This window comes from Vidua macroura, chromosome 5, assembly GCF_024509145.1.
Source record: "Vidua macroura isolate BioBank_ID:100142 chromosome 5, ASM2450914v1, whole genome shotgun sequence".
Lineage (NCBI taxonomy): Eukaryota > Metazoa > Chordata > Aves > Passeriformes > Viduidae > Vidua > Vidua macroura.
The window spans coordinates 67,953,901-67,977,637 of NC_071575.1; the positions used below are offsets into that span (position 1 = coordinate 67,953,901).

The 23,737-nt window shown below is 41.3% G+C and overlaps 1 protein-coding gene across 8 annotated transcripts in view; it reads right to left on the reverse strand.

Moving 5' to 3' along the window:
* Nucleotides 1-23,737, reverse strand: part of CELF2 (CUGBP Elav-like family member 2) — a 543,341-nt gene that overhangs the window by 227,795 nt on the left and 291,809 nt on the right. For 3 of the 8 annotated variants that reach the window (XM_053977015.1, XM_053977012.1, XM_053977014.1), the window contains exon 1: nt 10,671-10,879. The exons of the other annotated variants lie outside the window; for them this stretch is intronic. In XM_053977015.1, the coding sequence (XP_053832990.1) occupies nt 10,671-10,744 (74 nt within the window). In that variant the 5' untranslated portion in view covers nt 10,745-10,879. Of the gene's footprint in view, nt 1-10,670; nt 10,880-23,737 lie in introns of those variants that run through there. 8 annotated transcript variants of the gene reach the window in all.

Consider the following 23,737-nt stretch of genomic DNA (forward strand, 5'->3'; position numbering starts at 1 on the left):
ATGGTAAGAATATAAAATCATTAAGCACTTCAGATCTAAATTCTAGGTAGTTGTCTCCCAAGTTCAATAGATTTCTGTTACTTATGAAAGAAGGAAGAAAACAAAGTAAATGTTTTGCAGGTATTTGTAGGAACATCATCTACCAGAGAAGCAGGGAAGGAATCACAGTGGTGTTTTTGTGGATATTGAAAGAATGGTGATAAGGGAGAGAAAAGCAGGATGGGTCTTAATTCAAAAGGCAGAAAAGAGCAGGAAAGGCTTCCTGCTTGAAACATGGATGGATCAGAGCAGGCTGAAGGCTTCCAACATTTTAAACAAATATAAGCAGGGCAAATTGCATATGTCAGGGACAGAGAAAAATATGGCATGAAGTGGTAAGAAACTGGAAAAGAGTTTTAGCTACGTTGATGGATCTTTAAAGTACTATATGCTAAGCTTCTTCACTGATTAAAAAAAAGTCCAGCTACATCTATGAGCTTTGATTGTTTACAGCATATTATAGAATTGAATAAAAAGGCTTTGTTTACTGTTCTTGGCAATATGATTATTTGCTGTTAAATATTTACACCTTTTTTTTTTTTTTTTTTGCCCAAAGAGTTTTGGGAAAGAAGAGGGAAGTTGATTTATTTTTTTAAGTTTCCATGAAGCCTTCCAGGTTCACGTCTAGAAATTATCAGCAGCATTTCTGCATTTTCTGGGATCTAGGGCTTTGCTGAGCTTAAAAATAAAGCCTTCATTCCTGTTAACACAAACGATGCTCCACTTTTTAAATATAGCATTAATTTTAAATGATTATTTTCTCTGCTAAGTAATCCTGAATTTGCATCATATATGAAAGCCTTGCCTAAATACATACCTTTTTTTGCTCCACAACATTCATATTACCCAGAGGCCTGGCATCTCTTAACTCCAAATTCACTCTGTATGTATGGCTCCAAACCAAACAGGAAAATCAGAGGCCCAAGTGGCTGAAGTCAGCAGCAGTCCTCTCTGCTGCCTTCCCCCACTTGAAAAGAAATGGCGAGCCAAGGGGTGCTGAGAGACCTTCAAATCCTCTGAAGGCCAGCAAAGTAAAGTCTAAGCATCCCCTGATGCAGAGGTGAGGACAGGGAGAGCAAAGAGGCATGGAATCAGCCAAATAGTCTCCAGCTCCTGCAGAGATTCCAGGCAGCAATATGGGCATCTGAGCAAGCTGAAAATTGCTCCTTTCTGAATCTGAGTGTATCTCTTGCTACAATTGGCCTGCTGTTCATCAGCACAGACAAACAGGCAGCAATGAGGCTGCTGCAGGACCTCTTCCCAAATCCGATAATCTGTGCACGTGGGGGAAGAAGTGACCTGAAGGAGCCTGTAGCAATACTTTGAAAACACAGAGATCAGCCAGTGTTCTTGAAGACTCTTTGGGCCACATTAAGCCTTATAAGCAATATTTCTTGCTGGACAACAGGTCTCATTTCTCTGTGAATGTTGGTTTCAAAGGAAGGGTTTGCATAGAAGAGTTGCTGCTGTCTTACTTTCCAATGACAATGAGAAAGAACTCTTTGTCAACATCTATGTGGCCACATTGCAACAGTCACTGAAGAAAGAAAAAAGGCTCAAAAATACCCAGAATCGGACCCTAAATCATTATGTTGCACAATACATACTACAGCATATACAAAGCTTCATCCTAATTCCAGTGAAATACCCTAGGAACAGCAAAGACATGGGAATGGTAAGAAGAAGATACTGGAACCCTGAGCTTTTCCTATTCTACACAGTCTTGTCTCAAAGATAAATAAATGTGGTCTACCAAGTGAGATACTAGGCTGCACTTAGGGGACAATGAAATCAGGCAAACCCAATTGTTTTAAAAATCTGTAATATAGTGCTGGACTTTCTTCAGCTATATCCGAGCACAGTTATGAAGCTGCTGCATTTACTCTCTTCTCCACAGACAACAAACCAACTTAAAAGGGGAAGTTGTACTCTATCTTCTGCAGCCAAACAATAAAGATATCTGTGAAAGCTGAGAGCCCTCAGGCATTGAGATGAATCCTTCTCTCTGGCAAAGGGAAAAAGGTTTGACAAGAGGAGTAGAACCCCCCTGTCCCTACCTGAGATGTGTGAACATGCCTCAAAAGAATACCTGCCCAACTCAAACTGACTTATCTTCCACTTCATCATCAAGACAGGCACTCTGCTAGCAAGATATTTGCCTCATGTTTCCATGCTGAAGTTCACTCTGAGGCGAGCAATGAGAAAAAGGCTGCAAAAACCACGTACACGACTGCAATTCATCGCTCAGGGCTGGGCAGCCTGGCACGGCATGCAAAGCCCAGCATTACGCATTCCTCATTCAAGCCAAACTCCTGGAAGCCCAGCGGAAGTTTGGCTTGAACAGGGACTACAGGCTACAGCTGGTAATAAAACATCAGATAATAGTGCTTTACGTGTCCAGAGAGGTTCTCTTTTTCTAAGAATTGCTTCACTTGTCATTGATTTTTCCACATCCTGCAAAATTAAATGCTAATTTTATTCCTTCCTCTTCCCCCTGATCCCCTCCCACTCAATACTGATCTCCAGGAGGAGCTGGCAACAATGAACCTGCCAGAAAAAGCCAGTGCTCACCTGGCAATCCTAAAAATTCAGTGCTGCGAGGAAGAAGTTCAATGACGTGGGTCAGATTAGGACAAGGGGAATGACTTCTGCTTTTTCTTTCCTGGAGAGATCATCTAGATCATCTGTGGTTATTCCTTAACATTTCGTGTTTTGTGGTCAAATCTCTGAATATCTTCTCAATCAAGATATTTTCTGGAATCAATTTTAAAGACTAGATGCATATCTAAAGTAATAGTCACTGGGATTTCCTGAACTCTATTTTTCTTTTTTTTTTTTTTTTTTTCTTGTTTGTTTGCTTGGTTTTTGTTTTGGACAGCAGGGGTTTAATGTAGTTTGGATAGGGCCATTAGAATATGAGAAACTGGTTTCTAAGCAATAAGATCTTGGATGAAGAAATTAGACTAAATTAAGAAAAAAATTGAAAGTTCATTTACTGACTAATGAAATTATCAGCTTTTCTATATGTTAATAGAGAGACATTTCAGATAAAATGAAAGAGTATTTTTATTTCCCTGGAAGACTCAACAAGGGGATCAAGTTTACTAAAGCTTATAGTGAAATCAAGACAAACCACAGCCATGTAGCTTGCAATTTCTAGAGCATCTTGTATGAGAACAAGGTGTGGAACAGGGTTTTCTCTAAGCAATAGCCACTGGCATGGAGTATGTTTGACAACAGTTCAAACTCCTAATGCTTGTTCTACATTCCATCTGTGTTGAAATATATTAAAAATATATATAAAAGCATTTATTGATAAAGGGCAGAACCAGATGTCTCTCTTACTAGCACTGAATTGCAGGCAAAGTTTGACAGAGCCAAGCAATTGAATGAGCCAGGAAAAAAAAAAGGGAATAGATCACTTGATTTTGTAGATTTTCAAATGCAGTTATCCTCTTCCAGAAGCTAATAATTTTCAACTACTGGGCCTGTTTCAGGCAAATGAAGTGCACTTATCTCACACTAGGCCAGAACCCATCACTGGACCAAGTGCCCCTGGAGTCAACAACACAAGTGATGGGTCAAGCAAGCTGTGGATGTTTGGGGTTTTTTTCTTTTTTATTTCTGAGCAATTCAGTGGTGCAAACCTTTTGAGGAGCAAGAAATGGGAAGAGCACTTACATATTAAGCAAGAAGACATTGTCACGCCTTTGGAATAAGAGGATGATGGATTTTCATTATTTTTCAGGGTTATGAAACAAAAGATATCTCTTGTCAGCTGTGACTTGCAATCAGACTGGAGCTGCTTCAAAGCATATAGGAGGTAGGAAGGGAGTACAAGGGAAAGCACAACCTAGGATTGAAAGGGTTGTAGTTCTGTCATGGAGATACCCAGCTACACACACCAGCTAAAGGGTGCTTGTGTCTGGATACTTCACTCAAAATCTCCACGGCTGTCTAGGAGTGAGTATGTTTAAGTGGAAAGACACTGAAAAAGTTGTAAATTAATATTGCAATGAATTGCTACCTATGACTGCTGGGACAGTGTTAGGCGTTTCTGCCAGGACTACATTTTCCTTGCCACACTAACCCACATGGAAAAAAGAAAACAACAACAATAATAATAATAATAATGAAAAAAAAAAAAATCAGTAGATCATTAATGCCATTTTCCTGAAAGAGCAATAGCTACATCTCTGGAATAACCATGGTTGTAAACTCTAAAACCCCAGGGTAAGATCCACACAAAAGTTTAAGAAATGAACAGGGATGTGAAAAACCTGTAAAGCAAAATAAAGCAAAAATCTCAGGTTGCTGTTGTGGTTTCCCCGGCAAACCTGAAGTGGCTCACTGTGCATAGGCTGAGGGGAAATCAAGGACATAAATTCCCTGCATGCTCCTCTGCAGGGGATGAGTCCATCCCTGATGCAGTGGGGAGCAGGGCACAGCTGGGCATGGTGTCTCCTTCCAGGGTAACCTGGACACAGCTCTCTGCTTCCAGACTAAGCTGAGCAGAAGTGGCCAGGAGCACATCCCCTCCAGCCTAACCACGGGCAAGGACTAAGTCTCCCCACAGTACTAAGCCCCAAGTCCTGCCCTCAGCTGTGACAACATGCTGCCCTTGATAGAAAGTGATGGGTAAAGTCACAAAATATGGCCCAGGAGGCCAGTGCAGGATCATTCTCACAGCTCTTACACCAACATTTGTTTTGGAGCATCGCTTTTGAACTTGACTTTAAGTATTGCCACCATTTGGCAGGCAAGGGAGAAACCATCCCAGAGCAGAGAACACACTCAAGATACTCAGCCTTCTTCAGCTGAGTCGTAAGAGGCAAGAGAACACAGCTGTTCTCATCCATAGAAACTATTTTTTTTTATATTTGTGTAAATGGAAAGGAAAAAAAAAATCACCAAACAGGCACTATTGGTACAGTAGGCAACTCCTTTGTGAATTGGCTCATTTAGGCATTCATTTAAATACAGTAATTAAGATTTAACACAACACAGAAGCTGTTTTCAGATGTCATTTTGAAGGCCAGATGATCTCCTCTTTATTAATATTATAATTTTAAACTATTGTCAGCCGAATTTTCAAGAATCAAGCTGTGAGCAAAGAGAATACACTACTGAAGTGTGTCCTATTTACGTAACCCAGTCTCAATGAAAATGAGAGATTGATTATAAATCTGTGATACAGAGGATGGAGAACTGCACCACTAAATTTCAGGGTGGTTTATCTGGATGTTAGGAGGGAATTTATACCTTCAGCATCTGCCATTCACCTTTTCTATTTAATACCATATGGAAGAACACAACAGCGTTTAAGGCAACATATTTCTGAAAACCTTTATGAGAAAACCAGCAGCTTACTGCAAATGAAAAATGAAATCCTGAAGGGAACACAAGCCCTTCTCCTCCTTTCCACAGCCACGGAGAACGCAGGAACATGTTAGAAAGCAATTAAAGTATGATGATTCTAAAGGGGAATAATTATTTCACAATTACTTGAGAACATTACATTTATTGCTCCAATTAGTTTTTATTTTCCAAATAGGCATTCTTGATCCTGCATTTTTCTTGTACCTATGAAGGTTTTTCTTGTTCTCCCACTTCTTTGCTAAGGAAAGCTCAGCCTTGCTTTCTACATATATTCCCTATTTTGTGACTTTAGCCTCTGGTTAACCTTGCCCTGCCACCAGTTTGTTTTAATCAAAGGAAATAATGTCAGGAGATGCAATGTGCTTTGCAACTATATGAACACACAAAAAATAATCCCCTATAGGAAACAGTGTGTGGAAACGAAGAAAAAAGAAAGAAAACCAAAACGTTGCCTCTCCACTTTAGAATGAAAGAAGTTTTTATTTGCTTGAACTACAAAACAATGATTTGTCTGTAGAATGTTGTGTTGCCCAAGTGTACTCTTTCAATTCCAGATGCTTTTAAAAATGAAAAGATTTTGTACACCGTTCCCCTGTATCGGTTTGGTCAAATATTTTTACATTAATCCATGAATTAATCATGAAATTTGAATAGTCCAAATGCTCATAAGATATCAAACATCCTAAAATGCCAATGAAATATTTAGAGTTATCAAAGTTGTTAGAGCAATCATAACTGATGATTAATTTGGATGATGAATACGTGTGGGGGAGGCTTAAAACTTGTGAGATCGTATCATAGGAAGTGAAAGATATATTTAAATACTGATGTGCTGAGAGTTATCGTAGGTTAACTTCTGAATGAGATTCTAGAAAAGATTATGGGGAGAAGGACACCATGAAATTGTAATTACTTAATAGACATCCAAAGATTATTTTCCTTTCTGAAGCTTTCTGAAGCTCCTTGGCAAGAGTCAAAATTTTTCTTATTTTTTTGCTTTGTGTTTCCTCAGTAGTGGCCCAAGGAATCTGTCACACAAGTAGCTTAAGTAAAAATCATAATAACTTAAAATAAAGCTATTACTGAATCAACATTAGAACGAAGTGCCAGTATAAGGATGAGACTGTGGTCTTAAAAATACCCATTACTTTTCTGTTAGGAAATCATGATTTGATATTCTAAATATAAAAAAGACCAGAGAGTAAAAAAAAAAAAAAAAAATTGACAGGATGTTGAGTTTTCCTGCAGTTAAGTTTAAAAACATACATTTGTTATCTCCAGTTTTTTGCTAAAACAAAAGTCCTATATTGCAGGTTTACTGCAGAAAATGAAGTTCTGGATTTTAAAATGCAAGCATGTCCTCTGAATGATGACATTTCTTATTTACTAAATAGCAAGTACAAACAAAAAGTATCAAAAATTGATCTTCACTGGCTTTTTAATCAGCATATTGCATGTATATCTGATTTTGACTAATTTTTGATTACCAGAGAAAGAAATTCAAAGGCTAAATATTTGTTCACATTATTGCCCTGTAACCCGTGCACTTGCACGTGCACTGTTGAAGCATAATGTATTTTATTGGCATTATATCCAGCTACCAAAAATTAAAGTAAAATTTGAGTTTGTTTCAGTAGTAACAAACACTGATACCCATTTACATTAAAGGTAATCACAGGCACTGAAATTTGGAACATGGAATGGAAAAATCTTCTGTGATATAGCAGAAATCAACATGGGGGGGTTACAATGATGAGTATTTAATCCTCAAAGCAACCACTTCACAATCATCCAGTTGGCATGTACATGTGAGCCAGTGAAATCAGCAAATTACATTGAATTCAGATTTTATAACCTCACTTAGAAACCATTAACCCTCTCCTACCCTGTCCAGATACACACACACATTTCATCTATATGTTTCACCTACATGTATCTGAGTATTTTCCTCAGAACTGCCTCTTCCCCACAGTGCACAACAGCAGTCAAACAATTCCTGATCCTTCCCAGAGCACTCACCAAGCAGGGCTCTTTGCAGGCATTTACCATGGTTAGAGCATCTAGCTTGCCATCTGTCCTCAAAAACAGAAGTTCATGCATTTTTATGCTTCATATCCTAGAGTATCTATTTTCCAATGACATGTCATTAATTAATTTTTACTAGTAAATTGCCATTCAGTCACTAACCAGGTACACTGATGACATGCATACAGTTTAATTATACACAGTCATGCTCAATGTATCTGATGCTCTATTTTATTTCTGTTTAGCTATATAGTAACAGCAGCAAAATTTGAAAGCAAGCAACATTTAAGAGTCATTAACATTCTCACAGAGGTAAAAGCATTTTAAATTTGCAATTATCAGGCTGGAAGTTGACTTTCACACTAGGTATGCACTGAAAGTTATTCCTTGAAAAATCCCCTTTTTTCTCTCTCATTGAAATAATGGATGAGTCTGAAGTAAAACCCTTTACAGATATTTTTTTAAATGTGCAAAGAATAAGTGCAAGTGATATTGTATGCTAACAACTTCCCATAACATCTGATATACCACCGGCATATTAAAAAAAAAAAAAAAATCTAGTTTTGCCAATTTGTGCTGTGAAAGAGAAATGTTACACATATATTTTGCTAATTGCCTTGCTCTAAAATAGGAAATTCCTTTCTGCTAAAGACTGAACTGAGCTACACGGAATGGCTGGAGCAGATGGCGAGGTTAAAAGTTTTGTGCAGCGTGGTAACTCGGAGCGTGCTCTCGGATGCTCCGAGCCACCCCGTTAACGCTGCTGGCGGCTCGCCGCTCGCCTGGGGGGGCAGCTAAAGGGGAAGGTGCTCGTGTGCCCCTGACCCCTGATGCGTAATCAAACTGCATCCTCGTCAGCACTGATTAGTCCAGAGAGTTGGGGACTTGCAAATAAATATATGTCATCACTTGGCTACGAAGGACAAGATAAAGATGGTTTTAAACAGCGAATGACAGAGTGTTAGAAAGGCAGTGTAGCAAAGCTCTCACACACAGCATTTCGTTTCAAGACTATTTTTGTTAGGAATAGAAGTTCCCTAAGTTCATGGCAATTTAGCCTCAATATTAATTTGCATGCATGACACATGATCCCCTGAAATCATACCATCTCCACAATTAGATCAGCAGCAAAGCAAGGTTTGGTTAATACAAGGAAGCACATCACATCACGACCACTGATGATACAAGAGGTAAAGTTTTTTTTCCTTCAAGAGATTACTTAATCACCCCTCCCCCCCAGCAAAATGCATGAGGAACCAGCACCAACCCTACAAGGATGTGTGCATTTAACAGCTCCATTATCAAACTTCTGTGTTTCATGATCCACTTAGGAGCTGACATTTCCCTTAGACTAATTTTTGTATCTTTGGACACACATTAAACTCTGCATCTAATGAACACTGACTGTGTTTCAAGCTGTGTTAAGATATATGATGGATGCTTCACAGAGAAAAGGAGTTATGAAGAGAGCAATGCAGAAGAAAGAGTTTGACGTGGTACTCCCCCACCTCGAGGGGCAAATTAGAGATAAAGTTATATAAGCTTGAGTGACAACAGGGCATCATCAGCCACAATTAATAGTGCCTTTGAGCTTGGAGATGTTTGTTAGCAGGATCTTTTCTGACTGCCTGGAAGGACAGCAGGTAGAAAGTCTAATCAAAGCTGAGATGATGAAAACAAGGGGAAGTTTGGTTGTGGCACATCCCTACAGAGGGCTGCAGTGGAAGAGATACCAATGTTCAGCTGCTACTTTGTACCCTAATGGGCAAACCTCTGCGATTTTTCTGCAAAACGGGAGAAATTGACAGCGCTTTTACCAAAACTGACTAATGCAAATAAAATCTGGGAATGAGCAAAACAGCATAGAACTGTCTCAAATTTAAGATCACGCATTTAAGACAAGAGGCAGCATTTACACACTTCACTGACCTTCAAAGACTGTAAAAATAGTGTAAGTCATCTGCACCAAGTAGTTTCCCCCCCGACTCTTGCCCCTCTCCCACACACTCACTAAACCTCAGCTGTCTGAACAACTGGCCACTACTGAATGTCTTCATGCAGAACACTGCTGGTGCAAGGGAAAAGAATTCCATCTCTGAGAAAGTTTGGTTACCAGTAAAAAAGGCAATAAAAGTCTGACTAGCCTTAGATGGGGGCACAGTATGCAACCTGATTTGTGCAAATTGCAGGTGACACTCTCTGCTGCACATACGGGTTTATTTACACTTGGAACTTAAGTACTGCCTCAACCCGAACAGCTTCAGTGCAGAGTCAATGCCAAAGCCTCTCGCTTCATTCTAATGTAACTAAAACCACGTTTGTCATCCCGAAGAAAAAGCAACAAAATAAAAGATATTTTGGATACTGTAAAATAGTGCAGCACAGTCCTCACACTTTGTATCTTTCAGCAGATGTCTATTTCATAATTTCTAGCTTTTACTTTTTCATACAAGGCTTAGGTTACCTGAAAATACCTGCCAACTGGCAATGCCCAAGAGGATGATAATAGAAACTTTCAGACCGAGATTAACAGAGCAGAGCCGGGCTAGGGGAATACTTCTCCTTCTGAAATTCCAGCATTCAGCGCCTTCTAATACATCTCATCCTCACTTCAACTGCACGTAAAACAACAATCCTCACCCTAATTAACACTCGCCGTACCAGGCAGCTGTCGGGGATGGTATGGGGGGAAAAAAACCCCAAAAAACCGCCAAATCCTTGCGTTCTGCCTAGTACTCCCAGTGAATGCTTAGTATTTAATCTGAATTTGAAAACTGATGAAAATTTGCGGGGGGGGGGGGGGCGTTTTTATTCAGCCAGGAAGGGGTGATAAGACACGGGTGGGTCCGGGCTGGCTGCAGGGGACAGGTGTCTGTGGAGGGCTCCGCTGGGCACGGAGGGGAGAGCGCTCAGCTACGCGCGACCGACGCGCGTTTCTCCACGTTGCATCATCATCAGCGGCAGCCGATAACCCCCCGCGCCCGCCGGCACCGACCTGCGGGACGCTGAGCACCCCGGCAGGGGACACGACACGGAGACCACCAAGTGACTTGGGAAGGGGGGTCTGGCTGGGGGTACGAGCCCCCCTTCCCCTCCCGCGGAAGGGCGGGCGGTGCGGGAGGGACCCGGCCGGAGCCCCGCGCCCCGCGGCGGGGGCTCGGTGCCGGGCGGTACCCGGAGCCGGGGCGGGGTGGGGGGGACCCGGCGGCAGCCCCGCCGCCACTTACATTCTGTCAGAGACCAGCAAGCGGCCGTCGACCATCATCTCCGGAAGGAAATCCAGCTTGAACGAAGAAGTCATGCTGGGCTCCGGGGGCGCCGCGGCGGTCGGCGGGAGGATGCGGCGGGGCGCGGCGGATCCCACAACTGCGCCGGGCGGCGGAGCGGCAGGCACAGGTGCGGAGGCCTCCCCGCGGCAGCCGCCAGCCCCGGCAGTTGTCACATTTCTCTCCCCCTCTCGGTTTTTTCCGCCAATCCCCTCCGAAATCGACTGCTGAGGCAACTGTCGGTGGAGCGCCAGGTGCTGAGCGGGGAGGCGGAGCCATCTCCCCGCTGCGGCTCCCCGTTAACCCCTGCGCCCCCGCCGCCCCGGGAGAGGCCTATTGCCGCCGCCGGGCCGGGGGCTGCCCGCCCGGGGCTCCGCGGCTCCGCCCGGCCCGGCTCCGGGGGCGGCGGGACCCGCCCGGCGCCTCCGCAGCGCTGCCCGGCCCCGCGGCCGTGCGGGGTGAGCCGAGCCCGGCGGGGCAGCGGCCCCGCGCCGCGGGCAGCCCTGGGCGGGCACTGCCCCCGGCACACGCGAGGGGCTCGCTCGGGCACGGCGCTCCCCAGCGCGGCCGGAGCCAACCTGGGGGCACCGGGAATGTTTGGTCAGGTTCTGGGTGCAGGCTCTCCCCACTCAAACTCCTGCCATTCAGACCTTGGCAGTCTTTTAAATGCTCAGAGTGATGTTACTGGCTGGCGAGAGACTGGTAGTAACTCTGTCCTCGCTGATCAGAAAGAGGGATTTAAATAACTAATGACGGCAAATCCTTTCTCATGGCTGTAACCTCCCAAAAACCCGCTCCCAACCTCGCTGCTCTCAGAGTTGGCCGCACACAGAAGTGTCACCACCAAGACGCACACAAAATTCCACACATACAAATATCTGGAGGGCACCCCCCCTCCCCATTCCACCGCCCCCTGAAAATCTGTATAAATTTTCCTTTCCATCTCCAAGACCTACTTGCTTCAATACAAAGCCGCTCCAGGCAAAAGAATATTAACATATTTACGAAGATTACTAGGTGATCTGAGCAGTCTAGACAGACAGAACGTTCCTCTCCATTGTGTGCGCTTCTCCATCTGAATCTCTCTTTAGGTTTTATAATTTGATTTGTTATGGATAATCAACACTTGCAAAAACTAACAAATGCAAATTAAAACCTACTATGCTTAAACTTTTCAAAGAGCATTCTAATATAAAAATTAAATTGACCCATAAAAAATGTGTTATCAGTCAGGCCAAATTTTATTTAAATTTTGACCATCATTGATTTGATAGGAAAAAAAAATACAGAATGAGCAAGTTTTTAGAGTCCAGTTGACTGCACTAAGAGACTTCCCAATTTTAAACAGTTAAAAAGGAAGAAAACCCCCTCAGGCTGCTAAAATTTTTGCCTATTTTGCGAGACTAAAGAAAGAAAAGGTTCACTTGGCCCTCAGCATAATCCCCGTAGGACAGCTGCAATCCTGAACAGATATCTATAGTGTTATTAATCTGCTCTGCTCTATATGTTCGCATACTGTCCTCATCACCATGGCACCTAAACATCCTCATGGAAAGGCACAAAGCAAAGCTATGGCTCCTCTTTACTAAATTCATGGTGATTCCTTTACGCCACCCATCCATCACAGCGTAGGACTGACTATACAGTGGATAAAAAAATGAAGTGCAAAGTCCAAATGAAAGGAGAAACCAGCACAACTTTCTCCAGCTGGATGCAGCCACCTGGTCTTTGATCTGAGGCCTCCATGGTGGTTAATCCGGCCCAGAGCAGAGTTGGATTAACTTTCAATTTCAAAATCTTGCCACTGCAGAAGGGACAGGTTTTAGCTCAGAAGAAATACAGGCAGCTCAGTCAGGATGAAGATATTCTTTTAACTTAGTCTCCACCCCCACTTCACCCTGTGCGGCTGGATCTGCACCCTCTTCGTCACTTTTTTTGGTACATGCTAAATCTAAGGGACTTCAGTCTCACCAGCCTGCCACTTCTAAGGACCACAGTCCCACTGCTGCTGACTGAAAAGTAAATCCACGCTTCACACAGGATGCAAAGAGGGAGGAGGAGAGGATCACAAATAATTTTGCTTAAAATCTGCATATGGAATAGAGAGATCTTTATAAATTTGCCCCATTATGCAAGGTGTAAGTGCTTAAAAATGCTTCATTAAAACGTATGTTCTTTTGAAATATTTATTTTCCTTTTAATTACATGTGAATTAGCTGGAAGAAGCTGTAGGGAAGCCCTCTTACTGACTTAAGCCTTCTCAGCAGTTTGTTAAATTCTAGCCTCAAATCCCTTGAGGGAATAGTGGATTCAAAGCAGCTTTTAATCATACTATAAGGAGGGTGAAGTAGTATGTAAGTAGGTCATAGAGAAAGCATTACAAGTGCATAGGTTATTGCTTTATTTAACAACTACAGTGTAACACACTTTTCAAAGCACATTTGCTTTTGCCATTTAAAAGTTAGAAGCAGGAACAGGGTCAAATGCAAAAAGGAACCCTTTCCATAAAAGATACCGAGATACGACTCAAGGAGAGCTTAGAGGGAAAAACTGCATTCGAATAATTTGGTTCTCAGACATAAATTATGTAGTGTCTATGTATGAATTAACTCTCGATGGCAGAGGGTAAGTGGTAAAAAACTAAAAATCCTGATTGTTTCACACACTGTTACAGGCTCAGCTCTGTTATTTGTAACATTAATGCCAGATTCTTGACTAGCACATATTAAAAATTAAGGGAAAGGTGGAAGCTCTGATGTGTTGCTACAGAACAGAGGGAAATGGGGAGTGAGTGTGGCAAGTGAAACTGCATTTATTTTCACAGCATAAATCAGACAATGGCTCGAAACACTGGCTTAGAGGAGCTGCATTATTGCTGCCCACCAATATTAAGCTTTTTCAACTGGTGGAGCATATGGCAGTTTTGAGGGAGGAACCTAGAATTTGGAATCATCAATTCTCGGGCTTTAATCCTATTCCAGCTACAAATGCTGCCTCCTATCCCTCCTCCCCCCATTTCAGAGGCACAGACCATGTTTGGCTCATTTACTCTTTGTCCCTCAGTTTCTCCATCCATCTGAGTGGGGCAGATGAAGCAGTTCCACCTCACCTTTGCAGATTAGTCACCATTCAAGCAGCTTTTCAAACACAGAGCTACATACAATTTCTGCAAACAACTCAACCTTTGAAAATTGCACACCTCTTCAGAGAAAAAAAAAAAAAAACACCAAATCAAACCGCCCCCCCCCCAAAAGTTCAGTTGCAGAAGGCCAGGACTGAGCAGGACTGTGTGTATGAGCTCACTCTGACATCACTGCCTGTGGCTTTGTTCAGTGAGTGACAAAGAGAGCGGACACCCCCTTCCCTTCTAGATCCCAGAGCCAAATCCAGTGTGGAGCTCCCACCACGTCCCCTCTCCAGACCCCCTCCTCACCCTATAATTAATTGCCATTCTTCTAATCAACTTGCCCCCAAGTTTTGGGCCAAGGAAATACTACTGTTGGAAGCACTTCAAGGGAAAGTTTCTGAATGACTTCACTCTCTCCCAAGCCTGCAAGGCAGTATGAAGAGAGTTCAAATCCTCTGCTTTATTCCCCCCTAAGCCAATGAACATGCTCGGGATTCAGCTTATCTCTGGCATCAAAGCAAGTTTCTAACAGAGGCAGCAGAAGCAGGGCTCAGCGACGGCGGGTGTAAATTTGGAGCGGGCTCAAATGACTCCAGTGGAATCACTCAGGATCTTCCACTAATGCGAGGGGGAGCAGGAATCTGGTCCAGCTAGAGTTGGTGAATGCAAACGAGGCAGTTGCTATCTTCCACAAAGAAATAACCTTCCAGGCAAGCCATGAGCCTGGAAGTAGTGGCATGACTAAGAGCAGGCAGTACAGCATTTTGGTTTGTGTAATGGGATGTGAGCCTCCCTTCCCAGAAGGGAGGGAGCCCATCAGCCTAACTCTTAGTAGCAGACTTCTGGAGGGTCAAGAAGAGAAGGGGGCATGAAGAAAAGCAAAGCAAAGCACATGAGCACTTAAGCAGGACTACAGAATGGTGTAAAAGTCATTAACAATTAGAGAAAACGTAGTGCGTTTCCTTGAATGGTAGAAAGTAATGGATGCAATTCTACACCATTTTACCATTTGTGATCACCTGGAACAAAACTGTCTTTGTCAGTTATGTTTAATTTTGGAATAAAATTTTGAATTATGAAACCTTAACCTTTCAGTAGAGATTTTGTATTTACAAAGCCAAACACACAACAGTCTTCCACTCATTTTGAGAAATAAAACAACTTGCATATAACTGAAATACTTTTAAAAAGAAAATTGAAATATTGGTTAAAGCTGATCAATGAATTTTAAGTATTTAAAATAGTGCTTTTGAGGCTCCCTCCGCTTCCGTAGGCTACTGTAGCTCATCAGTAATCTTCAGAAATAAACGTCATTTAAAATTAGTCCTGTGAAAAGGTCCCTCAAATTAAGCATTTCTAGAGCTTTCACTTGAAGCGCATTGATATTATGTAAACTTGGTTGCTATAGTAAAACTTCCCACTCACTTCTCTTTTTTTTTCCCTTCCTTTTTTATACCAGTGATGAGGTGATTTCATCCCACTGTGGGTAAAGGGCCTTTGTTCCCTTTTGTGGGTAATAACTCAATCTTTCCGAAAACAATTAGGCAACAAATCATGGCACAGGGCAGATGCTACATGGAATGGAGGGTTTTTTGGAAAGGCCTTTAATTTAGAGGAACACCCTCCTTTGTGAGCAGCACCAAATACATGGGACAGTCAATCATCACCCTCAGGTCCCATCCTGCGCAGGGCTAGTGCTGAGCAGAAGCTGCCCAGTAACCTCTGCTCCAGCTGGGCTCTTCCTGAGCTCAGCACTACATTTAGAGAATACTCAAGTAAAGCAGAAACAAGCAAATTTTTGCAAAACCAAGTTTTACAGTCCTGATATTTATTTGCAGCCTGTTGAAGAGCATTACTATTGATCCACAGGTGTTACCTTTATGTTAGTGCCTTGTGCATATAGACACAAGACCAAGGCTTTTGTCAACCCAGTCTTATCTTGACTTGGTAATAGGCGTTGTTGTTTTCATTTTTTTTCTTTTTTTTTTTTTTTTAACTGAACTACCTTATCTTCTCACCTGCTAACTATCAACAACCACTCCCCAAAAAGGAGAGAAGGAGAGAACCTGGGGTACTGCAAGTTTCCTGATAGAGAGAAGACATATTATTTATGGTAAAAAAAGACACCTTTCTAAATAACCCTGGAAGAGGGAACTGAATATTCTTGGATTTGACTATTATATTATCTTCATGTGAAAACCTATGACTTAGGACAGGAGAAATCACACATCTGGTGCTCTTGTCTGTGTTGCTCCATCCTCACAATATGCAAAAGCTCCACCTATTCCTTCAAAGAGTAGAGGAAAAATCCCACTGTAACAAAAAAACCTCCCTGCCTTCTACACGCACAGGAAGAATTACTGGAGACACAAAAATTTCTCTCATTTTATACAAATTTGAGTTTCCTGGAGATTTTTGCCATTCTGGAGAGGCTGGCTATTGGGAGAGAGGCAGGATGAGGGAAGTAGACGGTGAGGATGGCCTGGATCAGGAGGTGATGCTGGAGGGCATCTCCAACTCCAAACACCACAGGCAGAGTTAAGTGTGAAGTTCTAATGTGCCATCAGCAAAGAAAGAATGTGGGTAAGGGACATCCAAAGAGACAAGAAGCCAAAAGGAGACTTATTTTAAAAGACAAAATGTAAAGACATCTGAGGGCTTTATTACCATATCTGCATTAACCTACTGCACTCCGTTTCTGGGAACAAGATCCTTATGAGCTTAACCTTCATTCTCACTTCTCATTCACTTCTACCACGTGTTTTTCTTTCTTTTGCACTGCAAATGATTGGCTTTCACCTTAAACTCAAATTGTGGCATCTTTAAGGTAGGAAATTTCACAGATCTCCTTTTTTCATTTGTTCATGAAGTGCCTAGCATACATGTCAATCCTCAAAAACATCACCCTGAAAATATGCAAAGCAGCTATCTTTGTTTCCCAGACAGAAGCCATTAAATTTCAGACATGAAGGACATAAAGCAAAGGCTCCTGCAGTAACTATAAGGCATTTGGATGTGCAGAAAACTGCATCATGCCTGGGTTTAGTAGTTTGGGGGTTTTCCCCCTTAAATTAATGGTGTAAGAATTGCCACATAAGGCAGATCAAAAGGTCCACCTAGCCCATGACCTAGCCTCTGATAAGGGATGGAAAGAGAAAAAGCATGAATATGGCAAGTGATCCTTCACACCTTCCAGCAGCTGGTGACTGAGAGACTGCCTAGAGTCAAGAATGGCATCTGAACCAAGATGTTTAACAAGCTCAAGTCACTGATTCAGTTTTCCCACAAATTCTCTGTCTGAAAGGAACATTGATGAAGTCACATTTATTTTTCCCAGAGATACCTGTTAATTGTGCTGTTCTTAACAATTTCAGGGATATGGGGCTCAGTACAACAAAGAGGAACATTGATTTTCTTTTCTGAACCAAAACACTTAACCCAACTTAGTATTTAACATACAATGTTTCACTTTGAAAGATCACAATAATTCATCTGCAACTTTTAAAGAAAAATTCAACCCCTTGGTACAAAAACTTTGTAAGGGACAAGTGCTGGAGCCATGACGTTCCTGGGGCAAGCATCTAGTTAGGCATTGTTTTGTGAGAAAGGCTCTTTAGGAAAAATTTTGGTCACTTTGGAATGCTTTATTCAGTGGGGGTTAACTGAGTTTAATGTATGTTCATCAGCCATGCCCAGACAAATCTCCATATGATTCATTGGAGCAGCACTGCAGAACACCTGGTGTTGCCAATGCAGTTCTGTTAGTGTTTTGTTATTTTTAAAGGGGTTATATAACGGTCTCATTAAAATTAAATGTGGGCTGAAATGATGCAGGCAAATTCTCAAGCTTCAGAGTGAGCTTCTTCCTCACAGTTTAGCAGAAGATAAATCTTTTTTAGGCAGAAGAGAAGGAAAATGAAATCAAGAGGTTGTACCGTTGAATTTAGAGTCTCTAAAATTTTAAGTTTTCTGATAATTCTCTGTTTCTTTTCTAGAAGCCCTCTATCCCTCAGATGCTGACCTGCAGCTTCCAGGGACAGCAGGTGCTGGATTTGAATCTTAAATTCACTCTGTAGCACAGCCATCCTATCATCCACAGGTATCTGCACGTGCAAGGTTCAATTTCCAGGTGATATGTGTTTGAATACCATTACTTTTCACTCCTCTGTTTGTAATTTCCCCTATCCTCTCTCTGATTTTCTAGATTTTTTTTCCCTTCCTCAAACTCTCTGCTCTCTCTTCCTTCTGGTGACAGACTGTTGTCTGGCATCCTCAGAGGCTGCTTTTGAGGATGACCTGCTGATTTGCTGCCATGGGAACTCCACAGCAAGGACAGCATTTACCCCTCACACACCGAAGGGCACAAGCAACAGTTCCCTGTGCTGCCCTTCTCACTGGTTAAAGTTTGCCCTCCTCTATTCCACAAGGGGCATTGGAAAGCTGTGCCTTAAATAACCAGAGTGTTGCAGCCTCTGCAGTGTCCAGCAGCAGCTAAATTAATCGGAGGAAGATGGAAAAGTCTAATAACCGATCTGAGTATGCAAATTGCTTTTCAAAACTAGTGGAGAAAAAGATTGGGCAGCAAAGCATGAGAGTTGAGGAAAAACCCTCTCTCATGTAATGGCAAAAAGCATTATATTCATATAAGTGCTGTGTTTAAAACTTCGTGAGCAATTTTACTGGTAATCTTATTTCTTTGAATCAGAGAGAGTTAACTTAAAAATAGGTTGTTTTACCCGAATAAGGGATGCAGGGTAACACATCAGCATACTGAGTATGGAGAGATAAGCAAGTAGTTCTCTCCATTCCCCCGCCCCCAAGCACAATTTTGGGTGTTTTAATTGAAATGGAAGGATCATTTTTACTTGGCTGCATTTTACAGGGCAGCTTGTGATCCACGCTGTGTCAGCCTTGTCAGTGCACTGGCAGATTTACAGCCCCACGGTACTTCCCTGCAAGCACAGGCTCATAACAGCCTAATCCAGTAACGTGGGCTTAATGCACAATATAATTTCACGAACCACCTAGAAAGTGAGTGCAAATCTGGGAGTCAGTGCTTTCCAGAAATGTCATTTTAGTCATTAGTTTAGAAATGCTGAAGATGGATCTGACTGATATTAGCCCAAGGAATGGTCACTGATCCTTATACTATCAGGGAAAATAAAGTTGTGCGTGGGAACAGCTGAAATCCTTTTTACATCCTGCTTGAGCTGATTACTAGTTATGCTTTCTCAGTCTCAAGACTGGAGTGAGAGATGAGAAAATTAGAGTCCAGACCAAGATTTACACAAAATTTGGGAGAATTCCTGACCATTTCCATCCAATAAAGATAGTTAACCTTCAGTGCATCATTAACTTGCTGAGAACAGTACTAAAGCGACTTTAATTGACACATTTACTTCTGCTGCAGGGTGAAATAACACAGAAGCAATACAAAACGTAAAAAATAAAAAAAAAGCTTTTTGTCACAGCAAGAATGTTAGAGGGGGAAAACAAAAAAAATCCCGTTTTTATTTCCTCTGTGAGGATGCCAGCAGTCTTGTTTCATAAACTCCAGTGATTCATCACCATCTCAGGCAGCCAATCATTCTGCAGGTCAAGTAGAAATGGGCTGTAGAGCCAGCAACTCCTGCTGCCCAGATAATGCATGTCATTCCAGGCATGGCGACATGCTTTCTCAACAACTGCCATTTTCAGTTACCTTTTCTATGGCTGACATGCAAGTAAATGTGTTGGAAGCAGTAAAACAGTCATAGGAAAACAGTTGCAAAGATAAATAGCACCTGCACGTGATAATCTCTAATGTCATTAGAAAGGAAAGAAGGATGTGTTTTGAAATAGGATTTCTCTCCTCTGAAAGCATCACTTGACTTGGGGGGGATCAGCTGTGTGTGTGTGTGACTGATGGGGGGGTTTCTGTAGGTTTGTTTTTTTTTTTCTTGAATTAACATCCAGACATTTGTCTTGGTTAAGAGATACAACTAGAGGAAAAGGGGAAAAAACCCCAAAACCCAACAACAACAAAAACTAGTGCAAAACCCAAACACCCAACATTACATATAAAATCTGCTTGCAAGTCACTTGTGAGAAAGATTTTGTACAGCTGGATTTTGTTTGAATTCAGAAATGCTCACTTTAAGAAACACAACTGATCTAATTGAGGGAAAAGAAGAGGATTTTCTTTGGTCATTTCTTTTCAGTCTTTATTCCTTGTCATCTAACTTAAATTTCATTAACTATTTCTTCAATAACTGTCCTCTGAATCATATGTAGTTGAATACTGTTTTGCAGATGGAATCTGAGTGAGAGTTTTAAGGGCACAGGATTATAGAAATACACACCCTCAATGAAAAATGTTTAAACTGAAGTGCACACATGTATGTGTGCACACATATATATGTGTATTAGTAGCAGAGCATGTGTAATTTATGTACATCTACCATGTAAAGTCCCTGTGCCTGAACATTAGTGGAGAAAAAAAAAACCAACCTGTTCCAAATAACAGTGCTGGAACCAGATTTCAAATGCATAAGATTATCCATATTAATTTATGGTAATCTACAAATGAATGCAGCAGAGACAGTACAGGTTATCCAAAATGGTACGTGCATTTATTGAGAGACGACCACAAAATATCTTCACGACAGATTTAGTTGCATCTTCTAATACCCCCTGAATTAATATCATGCAAAAAAACCAAAGTACAAGCTATGTTTCCCCTTTGGAATGACTGGCTCTTGAAATGCCAAAGGAAAGCCAAACGTTTCTCTCCACACAAAGTCCTCTTAGACATCTTGCTTTCAGATTTCATCAACTTAGGTGTTTTCAGGGCTGTAAGCAGTGAACTTTCCATCAGCAGCATCTTCAGCTAATTAACCCTCCTGATTACAATAATTAGTATTGATTCACTCCTGAATGACTTCTTAAGTATTCAAGCACAATCTACACTTGCAGTAAAACTTCTAGATATGAATATTAATTGAACACTTGCTTTGTTTTTCAGCCCCAAAGGTATAGTTTGCAATCTTATAAATAATAGAATCATAGAATGGTTTGGGTTGACAGGGACCTTTAAAGGTCGTCTACTTCCAACTCCCATGCCACGAACAGGGACAGCTTCAAGTAGATCAGGTTGCTCAGAGCCGTGTCCAGCTTGCCTGTGAATGTTTCCAGGGATGGGACAGCCACCACCTCTCTGTGCAACCTATTCAAGTGTTTCACAAGCCTCATTGTGAAAATTTTCCCCCTTATGTCTAGTCTGAATCAACACTGTTTTTGTTTAAAGCCACAATCCCATGTCCCATTGCAACAGACCCTGCTAAAGAAATCTTTCCTATAAGCCCCCTTTAGGAACTGACAGGCTGCTCTAACATCTCCCTGGATCCTTCCCTTCACCAGGCTGGTCAACCACAAGTCTTTCAGCCTGTCTCCTTAGGGGAGGTGTTCCAGACTGACTGTTTTTTGTGGCCTTCCTCTGGATCAAATCCAACAGTTCACTGTTGAGGACTTGTTGAGGACTCCAGACTTGCAAAAGGTACTGCAGGTGGAGTCTCATAAGGGTGTGGTAGAGGGAGGGAATCACCTCCCTTGACCTGCTGGCCACCCTTCTCCTGCTGCAGCCCAGAATACAATTGGCTTCCTGGGCTGTGAGTGCACGTTGCCAGCTCACATCCAGCTTTTTACCCCCAGGTCTTTATCTGCAGGGTGGGTCTCAATCCCTTCATACTTAAATTTGATAACAGAAACATGTCAGTGTCATCTTCTTTTAACAAAGAAAATATTAGCATGTTGCTTGTGGTTCATGAATGTGAAAGTATATAAATAAATAAATAAATAAATACACACAAAGACTCCAAGCTAATAAATTAATATAATTCAATTCCATATCCCTATGGAAGCATAGAAAGCCAAGTCCCAGGCTATGACCTGTCTTGCTCTTTCTCTAACAGGTAGGACTGAGGGTGTTCATGTTTTGACATTACACCTGGTCATTGCAAGAACAAATAACAACTCACGTAGAGTCTGAATTACCTCTCTTAGCTCTGTTGTGGAAGGAGATGTTGCCAAGTTTGACAACTGCAAGGCACCACATTGCTTTGCGAATGGGTGAGATTCAAAGCAGGCAGCACTGAGGACACCTCCGATGCTCAGGCATAAGATCTCTAAACCTATGCAGTCTTTCAAAAGCCATTACTTTTGTTAAACATGCTAAGAAATTACTTGTGTTACAGCTTTGCTTCACCTTCTTTGATGTTAATAATAATTGTTATGGCTCAGAAAGCAATATTTCAGTAAATATGCATAGAAAGATTTATTTTTTTTGAGTAGGATTCACACAAACTAATTCAAAAATCAGTCTTTGATGTGAATGCAATGTGAGAAAATACCCTTGGAAAAAAAAAAAAAACCCAAAGTAATTTTCAATCCAAGACAAAAAAAATCATTGTATATGTATTTTATGCGACATTTTATCTGAAAACATAGAAACTACAGTAAGTTTGGTAGGAACTCACCTGTGAGCAGGGCGCTTAGGGAACAGTTACAGTATTGAATAGTCCTTAAAAGTGGTGGTTGGTTTTGCTGCCCAGGTGTCTGTTGGTGGCTGCTACAGAAGTGGCATTCACGCTCCTCTGGGCTATCCCTGAAGGGGCATTTCCATGTAACTGAGAGTGAAGGACTCACTTTATTGCCACTCACAAAGGGCAGTAGCTGCTAGAAAGCTCAGGCTGCTGCAACATGACGTGATAAAAAAATAACTTTATAAAAACATGCCACTGTTTCCACCCTCCAGTTCAGGCAGAGCAGAGCAGTTGTGAATGAGTTAATGTTTGTCTTGAAAGAAGTTCTCCCAAGGAAGTGAATTATGTCATAGTCCCATAATATTAAACACCATCCTTGCTTTCTTCATGTTTATGCACAACACACAGCATGCAAACACTACCTGATAATCCATAACCTCTTGGCTTCTCAAGAACTATTTTATGTGATATTACCTTTTTGTTCACATAAACTCTTTGCTATTGACTTACACCATCTCAAGACTCAAGGGATGAAGATACAATGACAAAAAGAAAATGCAAAACAACATAGCAAGTATTCAGTCTCCCCACCAAATATTTTTGTGTTGAAATGCATGCTTTAGAGGGCTCTGACTGCTACCGATAAATCCTTAATATCTTTTTGTTTTAATTAAGGGGTCCAAGAGACCCCTCAACCCATATAACATGCACTAGAATCCAGTTTTTTAAAAAAGCACAAAATCTCTACTATTAATTGATCAAAGCAAAACCCAGAAGCCATTGATAAATAAATCTTTTCTCTCACAAAATCATTAAACTTATTGCTAAAAGCAATACATTTACTTAACATGTAAAGTATTTAAAGACTTTAAACAGTTTAAGAAACTCCACAGAGTAATGACAATTCATTTTATTTAAGGCAAAAGCTGCTGTCCAAGTAGTAACTCAAAATTTTTCAAAAGCTTTGTAACAATTTTTTCTCACAATGCATAAGGTTCATTTTGCCAAATTCAAACCCAAAATTGTTAACTGTTTTAATGTTAAACTATGGTTCTCGAAACAGAAAGATAATTTAAGAAATGCCATATGAATAATTTGGTTGATTTGGAGATAGGAATCATTCAGGTAAATTATTCTGTCTGACCTTAAAAATTCTAATGTATAAAACGTTATAAAAATGGAAAGTCGCATGGGCTCCCACTCTGAGATCTGATTTATCATTTTTATTGCATTTCATTATCTAAACAAAATTAGAAACAGTATCTTCAAAACAGCAGTTAAAGTTGATAAGATCGGGCAAAAAATCAAGCAAGGGCACATTTGGCAAGTATGTATTTCCCAGACTGACAGCAGTATTGTAAGCTTTCAGAATCAGTAAGTTT